General features: G+C 39.5%; 1 protein-coding gene across 1 annotated transcript in view; it reads left to right on the forward strand.

Moving 5' to 3' along the window:
* Window positions 1–314: 314 nt before the first annotated feature.
* THSD7B (thrombospondin type 1 domain containing 7B) overlaps window positions 315–22,010 on the forward strand; it is a gene marked incomplete at both ends in the record, with an annotated part of 260,266 nt that continues 238,570 nt past the window's right edge. Inside the window, one exon of the mRNA XM_080346865.1 lies at window positions 315–453. Coding sequence (XP_080202991.1) covers window positions 315–453 — 139 coding nt within the window. The remainder of the gene's footprint in view (window positions 454–22,010) is intronic.

The raw sequence follows: 22,010 nt of genomic DNA on the forward strand, positions 1-22,010 counted from the left end.
TTATCAGATCTCTTGCCATTTATTTGCACTGGCAATTTTCTTAAGAATTTGCTAAAATCATTTACAATGTGTTTGTAAGATGGGGCTGCAGGTCCCCCGGGAGCTGGTTCTCTCCTCTTTTTGGCCTGTCCAATAAACCTCTACAACAGGTTTGCCCTCAATAAATCTGGCATGCAGGGACTATGAAATGCAATGACCACCAAGTTACCCTTAGGCTGAGCCTGCTCCCTTGGTGGTTCAAGTCTTTTAGCAAGCATTTTCTTGTTTTATTAATTCTAGGATCAAAGAAAACAAGACACCGAATTATCTGAATTATGCTTCTACAACAGAGCTGGGTTTTTCCTCATTGGGCATGGCAGAGCCTGGGGAAGTCCTTCCTTTTGTTTGGTTTCTTAATGCTACAAGCAGCTGACCTGGAAGCCAGGAGAGGTCACCAGTTTGTCTGGAAAACAGGTAGGAAAAAGATACGTTGGCTTTTCTAATAGGTAATTCCTGCATTCGAGGATGGAGGGATTGCCCTTTCTCCATTCTCTTTTAGCTCAATAATAAATTTAAAAAATCTGATAATGTCTTCTTTTTTTTCTTTTTTTTTTTTTTTTTTTTTTTTTTTTGTGAAATAGGGGTATTTAACCTCTATTTTAAATTAGTAATCTTCATGTCTGTTGCAGTTGTGCACCAGAGTGACTCTAGAGTTTCATTCTGGACTCTTCAGTACTTTTAATCCAACAGCAAAAATTTCCTGGATCCTGATATCATCATCCTCGTATTGATTCATTTGAAATATTTAATCGCTTTCTTTTCGTGTTTGAAGGCAAAGGGCACACCAGCATCTTTCAGGATGAACTGAGCCAGAAGTCCATGCTCTTGGTTGTTCTATTTATAATTAAGATTTCATTGGTACTTTTTGTGAAATATTTCTGTCAGTCGGCTTGGATACATGCGGTGTTTGAATGTTCAAAATCGGGCACACACCAGGTTTGGAAACTGTTGTGAATACACATTGATAGCAGAGTGATTCTTAGTGACAGGGAGGAGGTGGACGGGAGATGGTGTGATACAGACGCATCAAACTAAGCATGACACGTTGGATGTTTATTTTGTAGCACAACACAACAACAAAGCCTGCTCAATGAAGTGGAAAGATTGGCAAATTTGGGAGATGTTTACTCAAAGTACTTTATCAAAAATATGCAACTGAACCAGAGGTTTCATTGCCCACGATCCCTTTGAGGTTTCTTCTTTTATGACTGAGCAACAGAGCGTTTAAATTTGATGGAAAAATAATTCCCGCCCCCTCTCTTTTTGAAGAGGTTCTTTGCTGGTTTGGTTATTTGTTTATTAATTGTAGTTCTGTAGAGGGTAAGAGACTGAATTAGATGAATAGTGAAGCAATTATTCTGGGAGGACTCTTGTCCTTGTGGTGGAGCCAATGCAAGCTTCTCACCACACCCGCTGGGATGGGAGTGCTGGTTAAATACAATCTGATATTTCTAAAGAACTGCATTTTACAATGTCTTGCATGTAAAATGAAGAGGAAGTAAACAACAGCATAAACTGTTTTTCTCGAATTCGCTGTTATTTACATGATTCTTGAATAAGCTTTGGAAGGTAGTGTTTTTTTAAGACAAATTAGACCCCCTCAGTGCTGTCGTTCTCTTCAGTCCTACAGTGTGTTGTACCATCGATCTTTAGAGGTGTGCATTGGAAATCATAAAAATGTAATTTCACTTCATTATTCCAGCTGACAATAAAGAGATCCTGATGCTTCAAAGGCATCTGAGGTAGATGTATTTAGAAGAGAAACAAGGTGGTGCAGAGGTGTGCGTGGACGAGGGGTACCTGGTTCTGAAAGCCTCCTGATGAGCTCGTTGCAAAGGTCTGTCTTCCAGATGCAGAAAATTGTCAGTTTTTGTGACTCATACACTGAATTAGAAATATCTGAGCTCTCGAATCGTTCTAAAAGCCTTAAATCCCAGGAGGATTTTGATGCACTTTCTCTGTTTATGTAGTGATGAGAGGTAGAAAACAACTTTGAGTGAAATGTTTTCCAAATGAAAAGAACTGGTGAGCTTGAGCCAAATTCATTGTCCGTTTGACAAAAACAAAGATTTATTTTTTTCTCTCCAGTTAAATATTTTTTATATTTGTAGACAAAATTTTAATTTTTTCCTTAGAGTATTCTGTTGAAAATTAGGAAAAAGTTATATCAAAACCCAAACCGTTCAGTTTTAAGTGGAAATTAATATTAATGTTCACCCCAAACACCTTGTATTGCTAAGAAACAAAGTATAGTTTGTGAAGCCTCTCGTTTCTCTGCCGTGGTAGTGAAGCAGCAGCATTTCTAGATCCTGAATCTTGGTCTTTTGCAGTTGACCTAAGGAATGACAACAATGGGCTGAGCTTTTTCTCTTGAAGTGGTTTTCGGTACAATTAATCACAGAGGTGTATCTGTCTTTCAGAAGGCTACAGGAAATGTTTTGGGAAGAGGGGGTTGGTAACTTGAACAGAGCAAGTGGATCCAGACAGGTAGAGGGGTTAACATAACCTGTGGCAGCAGGATATTAATAGGAAGACAACTTTTCGGATGTAGATCATGAAGATCTTGACCTAATGGTTTGAATAATAATGATAATGATAATAATAATAATCAGAGTCACAGAATGTCAGGGATTGGAAGGGACCTGGAAAGCTCATCCAGTCCAATCCCCCACTGGAGCGGGAACACCCAGATGAGGTTACACAGGAAGGTGTCCAGGCGGGTTGGAATGTCTGCAGAGAAGGAGACTCCACAACCCCCCTGGGCAGCCTGTTCCAGGCTCTGCCACCCTCACTGAGAAGAAGTTTCTTCTCAAATTTAAGTGGAACCTCTGGCGTTCCAGTTTATACCCATTACTCCGATCCTATCATTGGTTGTCACCGAGAAGAGCCTGGCTCCATCCTCCTGACACTCACCCTTTATATATCTGTAAACATGAATGAGGTCACCCCTCAGTCTCCTCTTGTCCAGCTCCAGAGCCCCAGCTCCCTCAGCCTTTCCTCACACGGGAGATGCTCCACTCCCTTCAACATCTTTGTTGCCCTGCGCTGGACTCTCTCCAGCAGTTTCCTGTCATAATGATGATAATAATAAGAATAATGATGATGGTGATAATGATAATATCACGCCATAGTTTGACACTTCTGTGCCCAATACAAAAAGATAACAGAAATTAAATAAAAGCACTACACAGTGAACCTAAAATGAATTAGCTCTTAATGTCAGAACTGAGCAGATCCGTTCTGATAGAAAGAAAACCTGCAGCTGTTGTCTGTTTTGTAAGGAAACAGTCTAGTGAGAAATGAGCAATCCCTAACAGGAAAAGAGATGATGCGTTTTGTTTGTGAATTTTGAATTGTTTGTTGCAAGCATGTCAGGTTACTTACCTGCTGTAGAGAAATTCAACTTCTTATTGAAATGCCATGCTTTGTAATTAAATGAGATTATACTACGGAAAGCTCTGACTTTAAGAAAATGAATTTCTAAGTAGTAAAGTAAATTTTCCTGCACGTAGAAGTCCAGAGATGCATCCTTAATATGGATGGGGAAAAATAAGCGTATAAGCACTGAAGTTTCTAAAGTAGGCTTTTTCCCAGCTAAATCCTTGGCTTTATCTAATGCAGACTCGTACATTTGCATGCTGAGCTTGGTGGTCTTGGTACAGGTGAAAGCATATGTGTTAAAATCACTGCATCTCCGAAAAACCCAGGCTCTGTATTTCAAACACTTGAGAACTTGGCGGTGTGAGGTAGGTTATACGTACTCTTCCCTCAGCTATTCAAAAGCTGGCACTTGCATTTTGCTTATTTGTGGCCTGTTTAAAACCCATTTATTTTAGCTTTTGGTTTCTAGAGATGATATATTAATATCTAAGTATCTGTACACTTTATCTTCTGGCTTCAAGACATTTCTTGTCAGATACTTATTTCGTGGCCACCAGCCTAAACATGAAAGCCATAATTATACCAATTAAATTACTCAGCAACTTCAAATAGCTGAATAATTTTCTGACACTTGCTAAATAACAAAGCCGTTTTAGCGACACAGTCTTGAGAAAATTTAATTGGATCTAAATCCTTGTAAATGAATGGTGTTTAATGCAATAGCCAATTAGCAATTTGCATTGATTTTCTTCAACTCTTGAATGGTCCTGAAAGTGCCTGGAATTTCTGTAGTGCAAATGTGTTTTAATGATAGCCATCCAAGCTTTTAAAACTGTAAATAGGGTATGGATACACACGTGAATCCACAGCATGATGCTAGTTGGCCTATTTTTTGGCAAAACTCTAAAATTTAGTTCTGAAGTCTAAATTGAGTCTAAAATATGTGCCACACAGGAAATATCTCAGGTGATTTACAGGAGAGGGGCTGATAATTAGGATGACAAAGTGCTGAAAATCAGCCCTTCCCAGAGACACCCACAATCACCATATGGGCAGGTTGGAGTTTCAGCATCACTGCTGGTGCCTTCAGCTCCTCCATCCAGCACACCTCAATAACTGGGCACATGCTCTTCCCCCAAAATAAGGTATAAGAGCCATACCCTATAAAACCTGACTCTCAGAGCTAAAGCAGTGTTGTAGCTTTTTCTTAATAACCAGATTATCTTAATTTTTTTTTTTTTTTCAATGAAAATGTTCTGTTTTTAGGAAAATTGTTCTCTAATTTTGGTAGAACGCTATTTGACATGGAAATAATCTTCAGTGTACTACAGGAGGGAGGAGGAGGACTGTAAGAAACCCCGACGTGGTGTCCCAGTGAGTTCTCCATCTGTAATTCTCTCTAGAAAATGAACCAGGATGGGGATTTAGCCCAGCAGGGGTGAATGGAAGAGCACTAAAAGTGAGGTATCAGACCAGGAAATGGATTTGTAATACAGCTGATCACAGTCGAGAGATTTTTACCTGAGGAGGAAACCATTAATCTTCTGGTGTTTGTGGGCTCCTGGGAGCTTGGTGTGGTGAGCCAGAAGTTTTCTTGCCCCAGGTGAACACTAGAGAACTTTAATTCAGAGTTATTACCCATATTTGAAAGTCATTCTTAAAATAGGGTTAGCAAATGGATTTTGATCATTAGCCTTTCTTCAGAAACAGTCCGTAATGGAAAAGGGTACGAAATGAACTTTGCAGAGAACAGCTTCTAAGGTGGAGGAACCTTTGAACTACTCGTGAAGGTGGGTGAGCCAGTTACGGGTAAGATGAAAAAGATCTTTTGTTCTCTGTTCTCAGATAATACTGCCAGAAATGCCCTTTCTCAAGATCTTAATTTCAAGAAGGCCAAGTGCTGGTTTGGAAGTGCCTTTGACCTTACGTCTTAAAAGACAAACTTTTACCTACGTACACCAAATGTTAAAAGGCGTCCGGGTCTTCAAAGGACAGCAGAGCTCAAACCTACTGGCAATGAGGTTAAAAGAGAACTCTGCAGCAAGTGATGTTTCCCCTAAAGCTCTACACGATGAGGAATGATAATCTATCCTAGATTAAGTTTTTGTTCCATTAGATAGGAAATCAGTTCATGAATGAAGGGCAAGTGTCTCTTCAGTGATGTTTCTGTGGCATGTGGAAGATTTACAATATTTCTTGGACTGTCTGATGCTTCCAAACTTCTTACTTTGTTGCAAATATTCTAATGGTAGGTTATTCTTATGCTATCTTGGAGGGTAGAATTTTAAATATTTGAACACTAAACTAGAAGTTTATCCTTGATTTAATCAAATTTTAAACGACTCTAAGGTTCTTCACCGTACTGAGAGTTCAGGACTGCAGCGATTAGCTTGGGTTATAGGTCACAATCTTGTGATACTGACAGCAGCAACTATTAGTAAATAATTTTTAAAAGACCTATTAAGTTCCATTTTAAAACTACTCACATGGTTGCCATAAACTTGATGATTGAAAAGTTGTTCTAGAATGATAAACCTTCTTAGTAGCACCTTTCACTTTATTCATGATCAGCTTATATCATTGTATTTGAGCCAGATTATTTAATTTAAATAACTCTTTTGGTAGTTACTTCTGATGTGTTTGTGAATTAAGGATACCGAGCTATTCGCAATTCCTAGTAGTAGTAAACATATCCTCTTTGAACTGGTTTGTCAAACTAAATCTTTTCTAAACATTGCTCCTGGGAATTATATTAAATGCCAGATAAGATTTCACCCATTGATATTTTACAATTTTAATTTGAAGTGCCTGGATTAAAATATCTCAGACTAACATATGTGGTGCTCTTTTTCAATATTTTGTAATAAACAATTTGAAGTAGTTAAGTTTTTTTTTTAATTTGGTAGTATAGTTTCATTAAGTAGCCATTAAAAGTTATTATAAAAATAGTACTTTAAAATGAATTCTAAATTTGTCTAAAATAATTCTCTACAAAGATTATTTTATGGGACAATATAAATTATAATTTTACTTCTGCAAATATTAAAAAAACCCAATAACACTTGAAACTTTGTAAAGAAAGTTGTTTGGTGAAATTTTCTTAGCAGCAAAACTTAATGTGCTGGCTGATATCGGTCACTGATATTTTAGAAGAGCTTTGTGGCCACTCTTAAATTATCTTGTATTTCCGTAGACAGGAGTGCAGTTGTTTCACATTGCTAAATATTTATTTTTCTTTCCTCATTATTCCTTACCTTTCCTATCCACATTTTCACCTCTGTGCTCCGTACACCTTTAGATTTTATTACATGTGGTTCTGCTCTTTCACCCTCATCATCCCAGTTCTGATCAAGTCTCCTCATCTGGTATTGTTTCCTCAACAGTTGAATCCCAGCTTGTCTTGAAGTTGTGGAGATGCATCTGTTGCCTTAGTCCAGTGGTGGTTCAGATCATATGTAGGTGGGTGAGACATTCTGAAGTTGCTAGAGACCCTGTGTCCTCAGGCAGTAAATGCTGGTGAGTTTGTCTGAGAGCTGGACAAATGTATGTGAGAGGAGCTCCGTCCCTCTCCTGGAGAACCTTTCTTATGCTGGAAGCTCATCGTCTGGCCTGGCCTGGCCTCCAGGTGCTGGAGCTCTGCTGCTGTGTTGGATCGATGTGCCATCGTAGCCCATTGCAGACCCACCTGGGTTCTGTCCACCAGAGCTTCTGGATTTAATCTTAATCCACAGGGCGGAAAGCTCAGCCTATGGGTCATGGCTGAAGAACTTGCCCTGTTGGCCCAGGGAACATCAGTGCCGGAGACATCAGGATTGTTTCTGCAGGAGTTCTGGTTTGGAAGGCAAGCTCAGAGATGCAGAAATGCTTGAACTGGTGCCCTTTTTCCTTGTATGTAAAACCGGGGATGTTCTTATTAGGACAGGATGGGAGGAAATGGCCTCAATTTGCACCAGGGAGGCTTAGATTGGATATTAGGAAATATTTATTCACAGAGAGCAATGTGAAGCATTGGAACAGGCTGCCCACGACAGTGGTGGAGTCACCATCCCCGGAGGGGTTTAAAAGACATAAAGATGAGGTTCCTAGGAACATGATTTAGTGCTGGAGTTAATGGTTGGACTCAATCTTGAGCGTTTCTTCCAACCCAAATGATCCTGTGATGAGCTCTGCTTTCCTGTAGGGACTTAAAGACACCAGTGGAAGGTTCTTGGTGGCACCGCTTAAAGAAAGAATCGTTGGCTTCTGTAGTTTTTCCTAAAAAAGCGCACTGCGGCGAGCAACATGGGAACAACAGAGTATCAATCAAATTAAGAAGGCAAAGAAAGTGGGAACTGAATTGACACTGAAACATATATTAAAATTAACGCTTTGTGTGCTTGTAGATGACAGGGAGGTGCTGGTTCCTCAGCGCGGGCCGCGCACCGACAGCTCTGCTGGGTCCGGGTCGAAGCTGTTACAGCGTGTGCCTGGTAATTTTGTTATTGTTGGGCTTGCAAAACTATTTCAGTAGTTCTTTCACACAAAGACTACACGCTTTAACAAATATCTTTTTCTAACCGACATCAAATGTTCAGTAGGTGGTGGTTTAAACTAGATTACACAGGAGATTCACACTAATCTTTTAATGTCCCTCTTCCCTTCCTGAGAATAATAGTTTTTGAGAATAAGGTGCTTTTTTCTGGTTTTTGTTGGTATTGGGAAAAGTATAAGTTAGGCGTCTTATCCTTTTCTTTCCTCAATAGTTACTATGGGAACAGAGCTGTGGGTCACGGGGGAAAATCTGCAAAAGTGGTTCCTTTTAAATTGTTCATTTAGAAAAAAAAAATAAAGATAGCTTATTATTGGGATTGTGGTACTTTTCATTCAACTTTGTTGGATTGTATTGTTGTACATATTTCACTCACAAAAGCAGCACAGTGAGTGGCAAGAAAAACAGATGGGGATGTTTTTGTACTTTTTCCTTGGGGTTAATATTTTTTTAATTGAATGCAGCTGTTGGAAAGATTTGTGTTGTTACGTATAGGCGGAGCATTAAAAATGGATGATCACATTTTCAGCCTGTTTCAGTGGAGTAGTAGATTTAATTATTCTGCTGCCCTTGTTCAGAACCCCGCAGTGTTTTTTTTTATTATTATTATTATTATTATTAATTATATCGTAAGTTAGTTACAGAATCACAGAATGTTAGGGATTGGAAGGGACCTCGAAAGATCATCCAGTCCAATCCCCCTGGAGTAAGAGTTTCACTTTGCCACTTAATGGAACGATTTCAATATATAAGGGTAATCATTTCCTCATTCAGCTCCTGTGTAGAGAGGAATAACTGTGGGTGAAAATGCAGAAATTTGTATTAAAATCCCTAAGATGCATATTGTGGTTCTCAGTATGCAGAAAATGCAGCTGACTCTTTCTAGGGATGTGAGTTTTGGGTAGTGTGACCACTGATACCTGCATTTCCCTAGATATCTTTTTCTCCTGGTATGTTTGTGAATAGTTCTGCTGTAATCCACTTAATATTTTAATTTTTTTTAAAAAAAAGAACAGCAAAAACCAGGAACACAAGTTGGAAGGGTTGGGGGATATTTAGTGGTAATGCACATTATTGACATAATGTTATGGTTTATTTTGATCACCCTCAGCTGGGCATTTCATTCTGTCTAGTAGTTCTGAATAGATGAGCTGCAGTTTACATAGAGAATTCCTGCTAAGATCAGTAGGAGTCTGGAGTGTGAATCCAGAGACAGAATCTGGTCCTTACTATTGTCTGGTGTCTACCGCCTTGTAGACCTCTGCACTTCCATCTTCTAGAGACCTTTATGGTTAAATGTATCTCTGTGCCATATTGTGTGTAACAGTGATTTAGGATTATAGAGCTAAATTTGGAAAAGTATGTTAAAACCTCATTATAGCGGTTCTAAAAATATTGGTTCTGTATACAGGAGGATGAGTTGTAGGCAGCTGCTGAAGTACATCCAGCCTTTGTGTGGCATGTCCTGGAAGGCTGGCTGTGAAAAATCACTTTTCCAATGAAATCTTAATAAAAACTTTCCTGCTCCGACCGCTAAGCTCCGCTCCCTGTGCGGTTAGTGGTTTCATTTCTTTCTCAGCAGTTGGGTAATGATTATGGCTCCAGATGCTGCAGGAGTGATAAAGAGAGTGATTAATTCCAGTTGAAAGGACACATGTTCAAAGAGGAGCCAGCCCAACGCCTCGGCCGTGCAGCCCGCGTCGCGAGCTGGTACCCAGCTGTTCCCGGGGAAAACACCAGTAAACCACCATTATTTCTCTTAAGCTGATGTATTTGCTGCTTCGTTTTGCCCCCTCGTTGATGTACCATTTTTTTCCCTTCACTGTATTCCATGGGATCAGGTTTTAAAAGGTTTTTATGTCTCTTTATAAAGCGGTGCTGTCAGACTTTCAGAAGACATTGAGAAGGGGCTATTGCCACCAGTTCAGAGTGATGTTTATACCTCATACAGAACGAATTGATAATTAAGGGATTCATATTCTCCAGCATAGTTAACAGCAACTTTAATAGTGTTCCTACGCTTTATTTGCAATAATAGTTCCCACCGAACAACTTACTGAAAAATCCTGACATTTAAAGTATTAAATTTTCAATATGCTTAAAAAATTAAATGTGTAAGGTAGGTACTTTAATAAGCCTTTATTAGGACTTTATTGACCTATTGAATAGGTCAACAGAAGTATGAAACGTGGCTGGTGGTGCCAGCCACGTGATTTAATACAGGGCGAGGGGATATCTGGTGTTTATTGTGGTATCACCTGAACTTTTTCACTGATCGGTGTCCTCTGGGTTTTATTCCATCACCCCCGAGATCCAAAGACCTTCAAATATCAATAGTTTAAAAATACCCACCTATGTATGAGGCATGTTTTACTTCTCTGCAGCATGACATTTATAACCATAAATTTCACAAGTTTGAAGCTGCTGAAGACTAAAATAAATTCAGTGCTCATGACATCTTTAAGATCTTTTGACCCATTAGTTAAATTAATTTATATCACCCAGTTGCTTCTTAAGCAAAATAAGCACTGTCCTCATAGCTTTTGAAAATCTTCATAGTGGAGACACTGGATATAGAACAAATGTTTCTGTACATTTAAACAATTCTGATGTGTATTATGTGTGTAGTTTTGAAGCAGCTTCCTGGATGGAGTACGGAATTGGAGTTTTTACAAACAAGGATTAAGCGGAAACTGTGATGATAAAACCCTAGTAACTTTTCAGAAGTTCTTTCATTAAATGTGGTGCACGTAAGGGAGCACTTGTGTGGAAGCAAAATATGAACTTCAATAAGTTGTTGGCAGTTCTGTGTGTTAAACGCATACCCTAGATTACTAGCATAAGACAACTTATCTAAGCTTTCAATATTTCCAGTTAAACTAATTCAGGACCTCTGTTTTTCAACTGGCATTAAAGATTTCGTTACCCAAGTATAGTTGTATCTTGATTTCAGCCATTGCTCATGTGGAAATTCGTGACTCTGCAGATGTGTGTTGCCCAATTTAGCTTTATTTGCTGTCAGCGGTGAGCTCGTAACGTGTGAAGTTCTGTCTGTGCTTACCAGGCAGCTGACATGTATTTGTTTTGAAGTTGTAGAAATCCGATAATGAGGGTTTATCCAAACTTTTAACTGTTATTGATCATACTTTTCTCTTAAGGAAATATCAATCCTTTATGTTCTGCATTCCTCTGCAAAGTGCTAAGAAAACTGTACTTCTAGAATTGGCTCTAAACATGAAAAAGTGTGCAAAAAAAAGAGCCAAGTATATCCTTGTACGTGTAGCACTGAGATCAAAGTTATATGGTGAGTCTGCGTGTTCCAAATGTCACTTATATTTTAGTACCTGTATGTTTATACCTTGCTTTTTGTGTGTATTTATATGTCGACTGTGTATACTTGTGTTGCCATCTACCCAAGGACACTGGTGTAGCGGCAGAAATAGAAATGTAACTCAGTGTTTTGAAGATGTGGCGAAGGATCGAATGAGAGACAGGGAAGCTGGAGTAAATGATGACAGTAATGTTATTGTGCCCTCAGGGTCTTGCAAAGTACAGTACTTAAAACCCAATTTTTGCTTTGTAGATAAGTGAGCGTGTCTCAGTTAAGTCAATATACGTGTGCAGTAGATGATAAAGCTTGGTATTACACACCTGCTTTGATATTTTTCATACTTGCTTCTTTAAGGCTAACGTTATATTTATGTTTGGAACACTCTAAAGTACCTTATGCTTTTTGTTATGAACTTTCAAACATGTTTAGTAATGGGAGCTCAGGCAACCCAAAATGTTCACCCTCATGTTATGTAATTATTGATGGCTAATTGACCAGCGACCTGTGCTAGGACTCCATCCAAAAAAATAGGGAGTGACACGAGGGAATGGAAAATCAAATAAATAGAAAAGCAAGTGTGAAAGTGTAATTTTGTGCAGTTGCATTTAAGTATTGAAGGCTGTTTTTTTGAATGAAAACAAAGGTGATAAACCAATAAAATCCCTGCTTTGCCTACAGATATTTCAAAATTTTAATATACTTTGATATATTAAAAAGTTTTACTTATTCATATTCTTCACTATGATTTACTTGTCCTTGATTGATTTTTTTTTTTTTTTTTTTTAAATGGATGAGTCAGCTTTCAAGGTCCTCAAAATGATTTAATTATTACAGCACACAGGGCCCCAAATCACATTTAAGGTATTTTGATAGAGTTTATGGAATAAACTGGTGAACAGATGCAGAGAGTTGCTGGAACTTGCATCTACTTGATGACTGTGCAGGCAGAAGGTTCCCCATAGACCTTATTGAAAAGTCAGGAGCCAACCTTAGTATGTGCTGTTTAATACAATGTCATTGGGTTAAATATATTGTAACGATATGTCTGTGTGTCTTAGTGTGTCGGGCTACAGAAATGGTAAACTCAGTGTTCTGAATATATTACCAAATAAAACTATGCTGCAGTCAATAAAGCAATTACATAAAAAGCATTACAGTCAACTTCAATTCCAATATTAGCAGTAATAATCAATCATTTTCAATCCAAGGCATGGTCTAATCGCTTTTTGTTGCTGCTTTGAAAGGTTACATTACTCACTTATCTTGCAACTGAGCAACCTTTTCGTGTTTGCTTCATGTAGGATTTTATAAATGTTCTTTCTTTTAATCTCAGTATTTTGGTATTGGTGATTTTGTGGTGATTTTTTTTCTCATCCCAATATGATTTCTTACAGTTCTTATGCTTTTTTGGAGTAGAAGACCTGTCATTTTTGCTCCTTGTGCTGCCACTTCTTTGTGGTGGCACAAGCATCCTACATTAGTATTGTCATTCAGCTTCGTGCAGCGCTTGTTCTTGTGCAGGTCAGGACTGTCCTTGCTTTGACACACTCAGATGTGAGTCTGACCTGCTTGCACAGCCCGTTCTTCAGTCCCATCTCTGTGACCCACAGCGGTTTCCCTCCCCGCCTTTGTTTAATTCCTTCTTTAATCAGGTAGTTCGGCAAATGGTTGAGGGCAATTGTATGGTCACCATTAGGGTAGTACTAATAAGTTGATAGTTTAACAAGAAGACAGACAAATGGGAAAAAGATGATTTCCATCCAGCTTTCTTCCTGCTTCACCTCTCAAGGACAATAGGTAAATGAGTGGTTGACTGATAAAGCGACAGATTGCATTCAACGTCTCCTGTTTTTGTTTTCCTCTCCTCCTCCCCAGAAGCCGATTCTTTGTGAAACATCCTTGTTTTCAGCTTTTCTGACACAGAATCTTAGCCAATCCTTTGTACTTGTGTGCAGTGCCATTTAGACAATATTCATCACAATCCAAAATATTGACTTTTAAGCAAAAGAATGTCTCCTTTTTTTAGGTATGAACCTGGCTAACAGGTAGTGGAATTACTGTATCCTGGATGATGGCCAGTAAACTTCCTTCCTCCATTGGCTGGTAAAATCAGCATATTTTAATCAGCATATTTTGCATGAATGAGAGCTAAAAGGCTTTTTAAATTTTTTCCTACATAAATGGCATTTGAAGCAGCTGGGGAATTTTAGCTTAAGAATAAATTATCAGAGTTTTGTTTCTTTTTATGTCTTTGACAGTATTGGCAAAGCTCTATGTTAATGTAGTTCTGATTAATTTTTTTCTCATACCTCACCTGAATATGCATTTTGATGCCAGTACCTGCCCTGGTATCCTATGGACAAACACACACAGGTTCTGCTCTGCCTGTCTTTAGGTTGCTTTTAGCATGTGGAAGACACATACACCTGAAAGAATTTGTGTTGTGATGTTTTTATTTTCACTCTTTATCCACACAAATCTATTCAGTCTGATGTCTGTTGTCTTTATGCACTGACAGCTGCTCGGAGGATGTTACATTAAACTGGTGATTGTTAATGTCATGAATTATTCTAGGCTGACTTTTTTAAAGTAGGTTGGTAGATGCCATATGTAAAATTTCATAACTTTCTCATAAACCCCTTTTAGTATCTCTCTGGAGACTCTATTGATAAACTTTCCCTTAAGCATACATACAAATTAAATGTGAGAACCTGCGGCTGAAAGGAATTGCTCCAAGGCAACGATTCACAAGGATGAAAAATCAATGAGAGTTTCATTAAGGAAGGAAAGTTTAGACAGGCTCTTGGCTTTTCCTATGGAAAGTAGAGGGAGAAACCATTGATCATTTTATTCAGCCTTATTCTTAGAAATAGGAGTGATAATCTTGATGCGGGTGTTTTGAAGCGTGAATGCAGCTGGGTGAAAGAGCCTGGCGTCTGCGCTCTCTTTGGCTGCATCCCCAGTGTGTATTTCCAAATTCTCCTCTTCCTTTTCATTTGTATGAGCATCACCTGCTGTAAGTGGAATTATCCTCCGGAGAAGCTGCCTGGGCTGATAACTCGGGGCTCGTTTAAGCAGGTGTGTTTATGCAGGAGGTTACAACGTGGACTTGCAGAGCTGCCACCCAAGGCAGTTGTGTCCTCTCCTGGGCAGAGGTTTCAACCCACAACCCCACTGCTCAGTGGGTCAGGGTGGGTGACCCTGCCACGTGACTCGATTCCCTTGTCACATCAAGCTATACTTTTTTTTTTCCTTGACATTTTTAAGGGTTTTCTGTTGAATGAGCTGCCTGAGACGTGTCCCCTCCTGCAGGGGGTGCGCTGAGGATGCTGAGGGTGAGCGGTGGGAGGGCAGGGGGGCGGCTGCGTGGGGAGCGCGGACCCACACGCTGACACGGGCACCCGCTCGCTCTGTGCGTGGGAGCCGCTCGCTCCTCATAGCTCTCATTTTTTTTTAGTTTTGCTATTAAAACTTGGTGATGACACATGTTGACAGGCTTACGGTGACATTTGGTAGTTAGACATCTGCTTGTTTTCATTAAATACTGTTTTTTTGAAAAGTTTTCACGGCGATCCGATTAAAATGCACTTAGGATGGAAAACCTGGCAGAGATTCTCTCAGCCAAAAGCAAATTGATTTCTCCAAGCATGTTTCAAAAAATAAACCAAACAAAAAAAACCCAGGAGTGCTGCCAGGGTTGAATAGTAAATCTGAGCTGTACATCTTGAGCAGGGGGCTTTTTTTGGATGCCTTGCATGAACCGAACAAGTGAGGAAGTGGAAGGCACGTGGCTGAGGGCTCTGACAGAATCGTGGTGATGGATTAAAATCAGATGAGCGAAGCTGCTGCCACCCCTGACCATCTGCCCCGCTCTTTGTTGTGCATCCCAGAGCAGCAATATTTGGTCTGTTCGTGAATCAGCTTTTATAAAACAGTGTTTACCCTGGAATATTAAAGGAAGTTGAACTGGGACTGCTTTACTGTAATATGCCCCTCCTGAGTGGCAGCACAAATGCTGCTCTAAGCCCAAAGTTTCTTGTCAGTGTTTTAAAATTTGGGGTCTTATTTGTCACTCCAGTCCTGCAGAAGTGCTGTTACTGATTTGCAAATATTTGATCTTATTTTGAAGAGCAAGCTACTATTTGTTACTGAGATATTTGTATGGTAATGGGCATAGCGATTACCTGTATTTTATCCATCTGCAGATGATCTCCACTGCAATTTGGGGTGGTATTTTTCTTGGTTTTAGAGCAAAATTGGGTTAAAGTTGGTTAGCTGAAGGTACAGCACAAACCTACACTAAATTGTAGTAAATGTAATGAACAGTAATAAATGTTTGGGGCTGGAAGTCCCGTGCCTTTAAGGGTCGTGAGCTGCTGCATGACCTGTTCACCTTTCCCAATTTTTGAGCAGTGGCGAGTGAACAGATTGGATCAGATCTTTTTTCAGCATCATCTGTTCCTGCAGCTGAAGCTCCCATATGATCAGATGGTATGAATTATTTAAGATGCAGAAGCTGTGTAACCGGAGTCTCCAGTAAAGGTCAAGGCTCCATCTGTTCTGCCAACCTCGAGGACTGCGCATTTCGTGGCGTTGTCCCTCTTGCTGGGTGACATCATGAGAGTCAGAAACGTTCAAATGTGCCCCAAAATGTTGCTTCACGTTTTCTTCACAGCAGTGAAGACCTCACGGCGTCAGCACCATGTGCCTGGGATGCTCTTGGCCCAACGTTGTTCACAGTTGGTCTGTGCTGCTCAGTTGCACCTTCAGCACCAGCTTTACATCCTCTGACAAAAGCTGGACTGGACACGGCACTGAGAGGAAACGTCCATGATCTGAGACATTCTTGTGGAATAGACAAGACATAGATGTTAAATAGGAAAATATAAAAGAAATCTAGTCTCTTGAGTTCTCGTTGTACATACTCTGTCTTGTTTAAATCATGGTTTCAATGTAAAACATTAGGGCTAATCGTTATTTTAGTGATTCTGTTCAGAAATGAGGGTAGCAGCATTTTTTGTACAACAAAACCAAATGAAATTGTTCCGTGTTCAGGCGGTGAAGTGCAGAACAATGGAGTTTTGGAAGTTCAAACTCCTTTTCCAAGTTTTGATGCTACTGACTTCCCCCTCTCAAAGAGCAGGAGTCGAGTTTCTGAAATGCTCTCTGAGAGAGAACTTCACTTTGTGACAGTTAAATTAAACATTGACACTGTCTACTGATTTCTCCTCAAACCTAAGTAAAATATATATTCTCTATGTGCTTATATTCTACATATATAATAGAAACAGAGAAACCTGTTTTCTTAGAATGTGCATGGCTTCAGGTGTGTGTTTAAGTTGTTCCAAATATCACAGCTGCTTAGAATAAAATCATGGCAGTAAGGAAGGATGAAGTTTAGTCTTGTAGATTGAGGCGCGGAAAGACCTTACAACCCTTGAAGTTATAAGGAAGGAATGCATTTATTTACGATGCCGGATACACGGGGAATCATTTCACCTAATGCATGTGTAAAATTACAGTAGCTGTGAGTTTGGTTAAATGCAGTAAAGTGTTACATATTAATGAACGTTTTAGGAACGCCTATACATATTCATAACCTGTCCCCGAGAAGGCGGTTCGTATTACAATGAGTTCTGGGAGACCACTTTCATCGTCTCCACCTCTGGCTCCTCCTGGTTGTCCCTGCGCAGTGATTGTGACCCCGGGTCCTCTTTCTCTGTACACGGTCACCTTTGGGCCAGTGTGATGAGTTGGTTGGGTCTCAGACTGCTGAGTTGGTTAAAACTGGCGTATCTCCTGTCCTGTGCCCAAGTTTCTGTAATCTAGTTCACCCAAGGATGCACCCAAGCATTATTATTTTTGCAAGGTGTCAGTGAAGTCCTGTTTTTTTACAATAAGTTACACAGAGCTAAGCAAGGCTGGGCAATGGTGGGTTAAAGGGTTATCTCTCTAAGTGTCTTTAGTGATGTGGCGTAGGGTTAGTTCTTTAAGTGTTAGTTATTAAGTGTTAATAAATTAGTTGTCAATTCCCTATATCGAGATGAAACTTATAGATTTCTAAAGCTTAATTTTCAGAGCTTCATTTTGTCCTGTTCAGTTTATTGTAACCCTTCTGGAGCCTTTTCTTGAAGCTGATTTCCCTCAGTTAGGAACCAGGCGGGATGATAGAGAAAACATCTACTGTGAAACTCGTGTATCATTTTTCTAAATGCAGTAATTATGTTCTAGCCTCGCATTCTTCCCATACAAAAACAAAAACCCAGGTACTGTGTCCCTGCTTTTTTCCAAGAACAATATATAAAGCCTGAATAGGCGCAGTGGTGACAGCTGGCTGGTACCGCTGGTGTTACAGGTTGTTAGAGATTGCGTTAATGGGCTCCATTCTGGAGAGATTTATAGCTCGCAGCTTTTGGAGAGAAAGGGAACAACCAAAGCTAAATAAAGTAGAGGGTTTTTTGTAATTTGAGAAGATTTTTTTAGGCAGAGATTTTGTTTGGCAGACCTACCTGACCTCATCAAAAACTTTTTTTGTATGTGTGTGATAGCTTGAAAATGGAATAATTTTGTCGACCGTACTGTCATATATTAGGGCTCAGCATTTTGCAGCTATTGAGGACGGATCAAATGGAGCTGATGTGGTTTTGGTACCAATCTCACGTTGGCATTTGTGGATGGCAGAAGCTCCAGAGAAACCCTCTTTCTGTGGGGTGGGCAGGAAACAGACTCCGTTCCTATTTCTGAGCTCTGGATTTCCCTGCTCCCACCCAAGAAGAGTTGAGCCGTACAGCCCGAGCCAAGGATTTATCCCAAAGAGAAGAAAGAATGTAAGAGGAGACAGTTAAATCTCTTTTTACGCTTTTTGACTTTGTGGGATTTTTTTTTTTTGTTCTGTGCTATGACTGTGGTTTTCTGAGTTGAAAGCTGAAAATATAACAGAACATAAAAGCTCATAAATTTAATGCAAGGCAGAAAGGGTATACAATGAATAAATACATTTACCTTCCAGGGAATCTTTTGCCAGTCAACTTTCCTCCATTCAGGTCGGGTTCCACCATCTCAAGCGTACAAACTGCTCCGTGAATGTTGTTGCTAGAAACAAACGATTCCCAAATGGCTTTAGTGGCTCCTTCAAAGGATACCACTCACTATTAAGGGCTGGTGGCCATCCTAATTTTTCCTAATTTTAAAGAAACCACCTCATCTTGTGATACTTTTAAAGTATCCTTAGATTTCTCCCCCACTACCTTTTCTCTAAGTTCACAGCTTTGGTAACAAACGCTGTTCTGAGGAGTGGTCAGCAGAGAGTTAAACTCTGGTGCATGGTATATAGTTCACCTGAGCTTAATGCAATTGCAGAAAAGCAGAATTTGCAGCAGAAAAATAATAATAAAATCCAGTATAAGAAATGTGAGACACTGACTGCTCCATGGCCTGCTGGTTGTTTTGTGAGCTGTTGTAAGCGACTGTCTGCTTTGGGGGAAAAATAGCTGAGTGAACAGACCGAGACAGCAGAGAATGTCTGTGGTTTAATAGTTTTGTCAGGCCTCTCTTTATTCTAATGTAAGGTTTTTAACTGAAGAACTAATAAACTTTTTATTAAAACTCATTAGCTACCCAAAGCCATAATGGCCTCTTATGCATTTTTAGAGTGGCCAGGCTTGCTTAAAGTCAAAATGACTTTTTTTTCAAGCAAAGGTGTTTTACTCCCTCTAAAATCACGGGAGATCCTTTTCTCGCTGATCAGTTCTTGAAGCCGTCAGTAATTTCCTTCAAGTGGCTGAATTAGTGATAAAATATTTGAGATTAACATTTTATGGACTGTATGAAGTTTCTCAGTGTTTCAGCAAGGCGGGCGGGCAAAGCGATGACACCTGCTTGCTGCAGGGAGAACCTGCTCACGTCATCCCATATAAATCAAACCAGGATCGAAGCGCTTCATTGATTTAATAATAGGACATAATAAACCAGCAATCAGTGAACTATACATTCAAGACCAGTATCAGCAATGCACCCGATGAGCTACAGTACGAGATGCTTAGTATAAATTTATAAACAGCTTTCCGTAATTAATCACCCATCTGCCCTGTGAGATCTACCTCCCGGGGGTGAGATCCACGCTGCTGCTTGATTCCCGCTCCTGTAAGAAAAAAATCATGCTTTTCCTGCTTTTCAAGCTGATTTCTTTCTGTTTCCAAAGTCTCTGTGCTGGTTGCTGTTGAGTCTTGCTGGTGGGTTGTGCTCATCCTCTGTAGCATGGAGCACCATTGGGCCGGCACCACTGGGGCAGTTCTGGGTGTCCTCACTACCCTACAAAGCTCTGATAAACTACACCTAGGAGTGGTTCATGGAACTGCTGGAGATGCTCTTTAAATCCCAGCCGTGGGATTACATTGGGGTGACAGACTCTGTTTTTGCCCTCCCAAGCAGTGTGGTACAGCCATGGCTGTGCATGTCCCCACTTATCTCCATCCCCTTTGCAGCTGCTATTTCTGCTATGTGCTAAGTGGCCTTTCCATTTGAAAAGAGATGCAGGGATAGATGAGAAGACACTTGCAGTTTTTGCTTTATTACACCTCGCCTTAAGAGAGGATATGCTATTTTCATTTTAACAAAGAAGAAATATTAATTTGTGTTCATAGCTGGTTTCCTCTGGGCAAATAGTTATGTGCAGTAATTTTGGAGCGATATATCACACAGATAAATTTTTGGCATTTTGCAGCTGGTGTAATCTGACAGGCCCCATTCCAAATCTCTCAGTTTCAAGCCAAAATATTATTCTGGATATCAGTTTATATTTCTGACAAATTGAAGATATTTTCTTTGCAGGTAATGGATCTGTTGCCAATTTACATGTTTTTCTTCCTTTTATCCTCCACATTCAAGACGCAGGATGCTTCTGATGGGAAGGCAGCACTGCTACCTAAATTCTCAGAGTATGTTACCAATGCTGCACATTGATGAGACGGTGTGAAACGTGACCACAGAAATGAGGGTAGGGAAAAACATGCTGTAAGAAAGTATTTGGTGTGTAGGGCTGCCTGGGGTTTCCCAGCGAGAAATGTGTCTGGAACGTGGGCAGAAACCAGTGACCTGTGAGAAATGCTGATTTCTCCGTGGGTGCTGGTCCCACGGGTGTCCATTGGATGCTCGGTAAAACTAAAGTGTTAACTCAGGTCAAGGAATGGGTCATTCAGCCTCCAGGAGGGCTGGGATGAGGTTATCTAATGAGGACTTCAGTAGAACCCATGGGGCAGTTAATAATCTTTTTGGCGTGACTCCTTTTGCTTCTAATATTCTTGAAACCTCATATTATTCTTAGTGTTCATGCTAACTAGCTTTCATATCTTTTTTCTTTACATTTTAAATTGAATTCTAGAGGCAGATCTGTATTCAATCTGTATTCATTTTTATTACTTTGTATCATTTTATAAATTGCATTTTTGGGTTTATGTGATTGTTTTTGACAAGCTTGTACTTCTTTCTGGCTTTTTCTTTATGTACTTTGCAGCAATCATTTACGTCTCTTGTACCAATTTTCTTCAATTTGATTTGGGGTCAAAATTGTTTCAAGAGCATAGACATCACCCTTTTAACAGAAATATATTTGGAATTGGTAGGTACTTCAGTCCTTTTAATTATAATCTTGCAATTAAGTCAGAACTACTCTTAAAGCATAGGCTACTACTATGTTTTAGTTTTCGTTTATTCTTTCTGATGTGAATACCAGTAGCTGATACTCTTCCAGTAAATGTCCAACCCCAAGACATATGGAAGAGATATCTGAAATATTGACTCCAATTATTGAGTTTTTAAAGAAATATTTTACAGACAATTAAGTATGACTACCAGTAATTTTTTGAAGTGTTATGTTGTTTTGACTGCATACCTAATGATGTTTTAGTAGATGTCAACTCTTATGGAAATAGAAGAATGAAGAGACGAGGGTGGATTTTTCAACAGCACAAAGGATAATTGGGTGTCTGACTCATCTAAAAAGTTAATGCAAGTTGAGTGCCAGGCCCTGCTTGTACCTTCACGTATCTTGTTCAGAAGGATAATTAGTTACTGCTCCCACCATAAGACCCAGTAAAGTTATGTGTACATTTAATATTATTATTATTTAATTTTTTTTAGCATTTTTTCGCAGTTAAATGTACGTGAGTTGGCTGAAGTAAGTGACACTTTTGTGTGTGTGGAGTAAGATGTGTCTCTCGTGGGTGTTGGCTGGGGGTGTCAGGTACCATAAGTACCGCCTGGGTGCTTTAAAAATCATGATTGGGGATGTCAACTTGAAGAGATACTCATGGTAGGCTCCTCTCTCTAACTACAGGCTTTTCATAGAAGGCTGAACATCTTGATAGCCAGGTGTGTCAAAACCGATCAACTGCATAATTAGTATTTGCATATTTTTTTAAAATACTGTTATCTAACCTTTATTTTTTAAAAAATAGTGGTATAATTATTTAGCTGAAGGAATCCTCTGCTGACAATAAAAGGAAAAGCCAGACATCAAGCCTTAGCCATCAATCTATTATAGATGACATTGCCTGTTATGCTACAGGCTATTTTTTGAACGTTGTGATTTTCTTCCTGATACCTGTCAGGGTTTACTGTGTTGTTCTTCATTCTTCTTCAGTAATCAAGATGAGCACCTAAGCTGGAATCTCATTTTACCAAGCAGTTAAATAATTTTTCATCTCTTAAGCTGTATAACCACTTATTTTTGTG

The sequence above is a fragment of the Nesoenas mayeri genome, assembly GCF_963082525.1.
Source record: "Nesoenas mayeri genome assembly, chromosome: 6".
NCBI lineage: Eukaryota > Metazoa > Chordata > Aves > Columbiformes > Columbidae > Nesoenas > Nesoenas mayeri.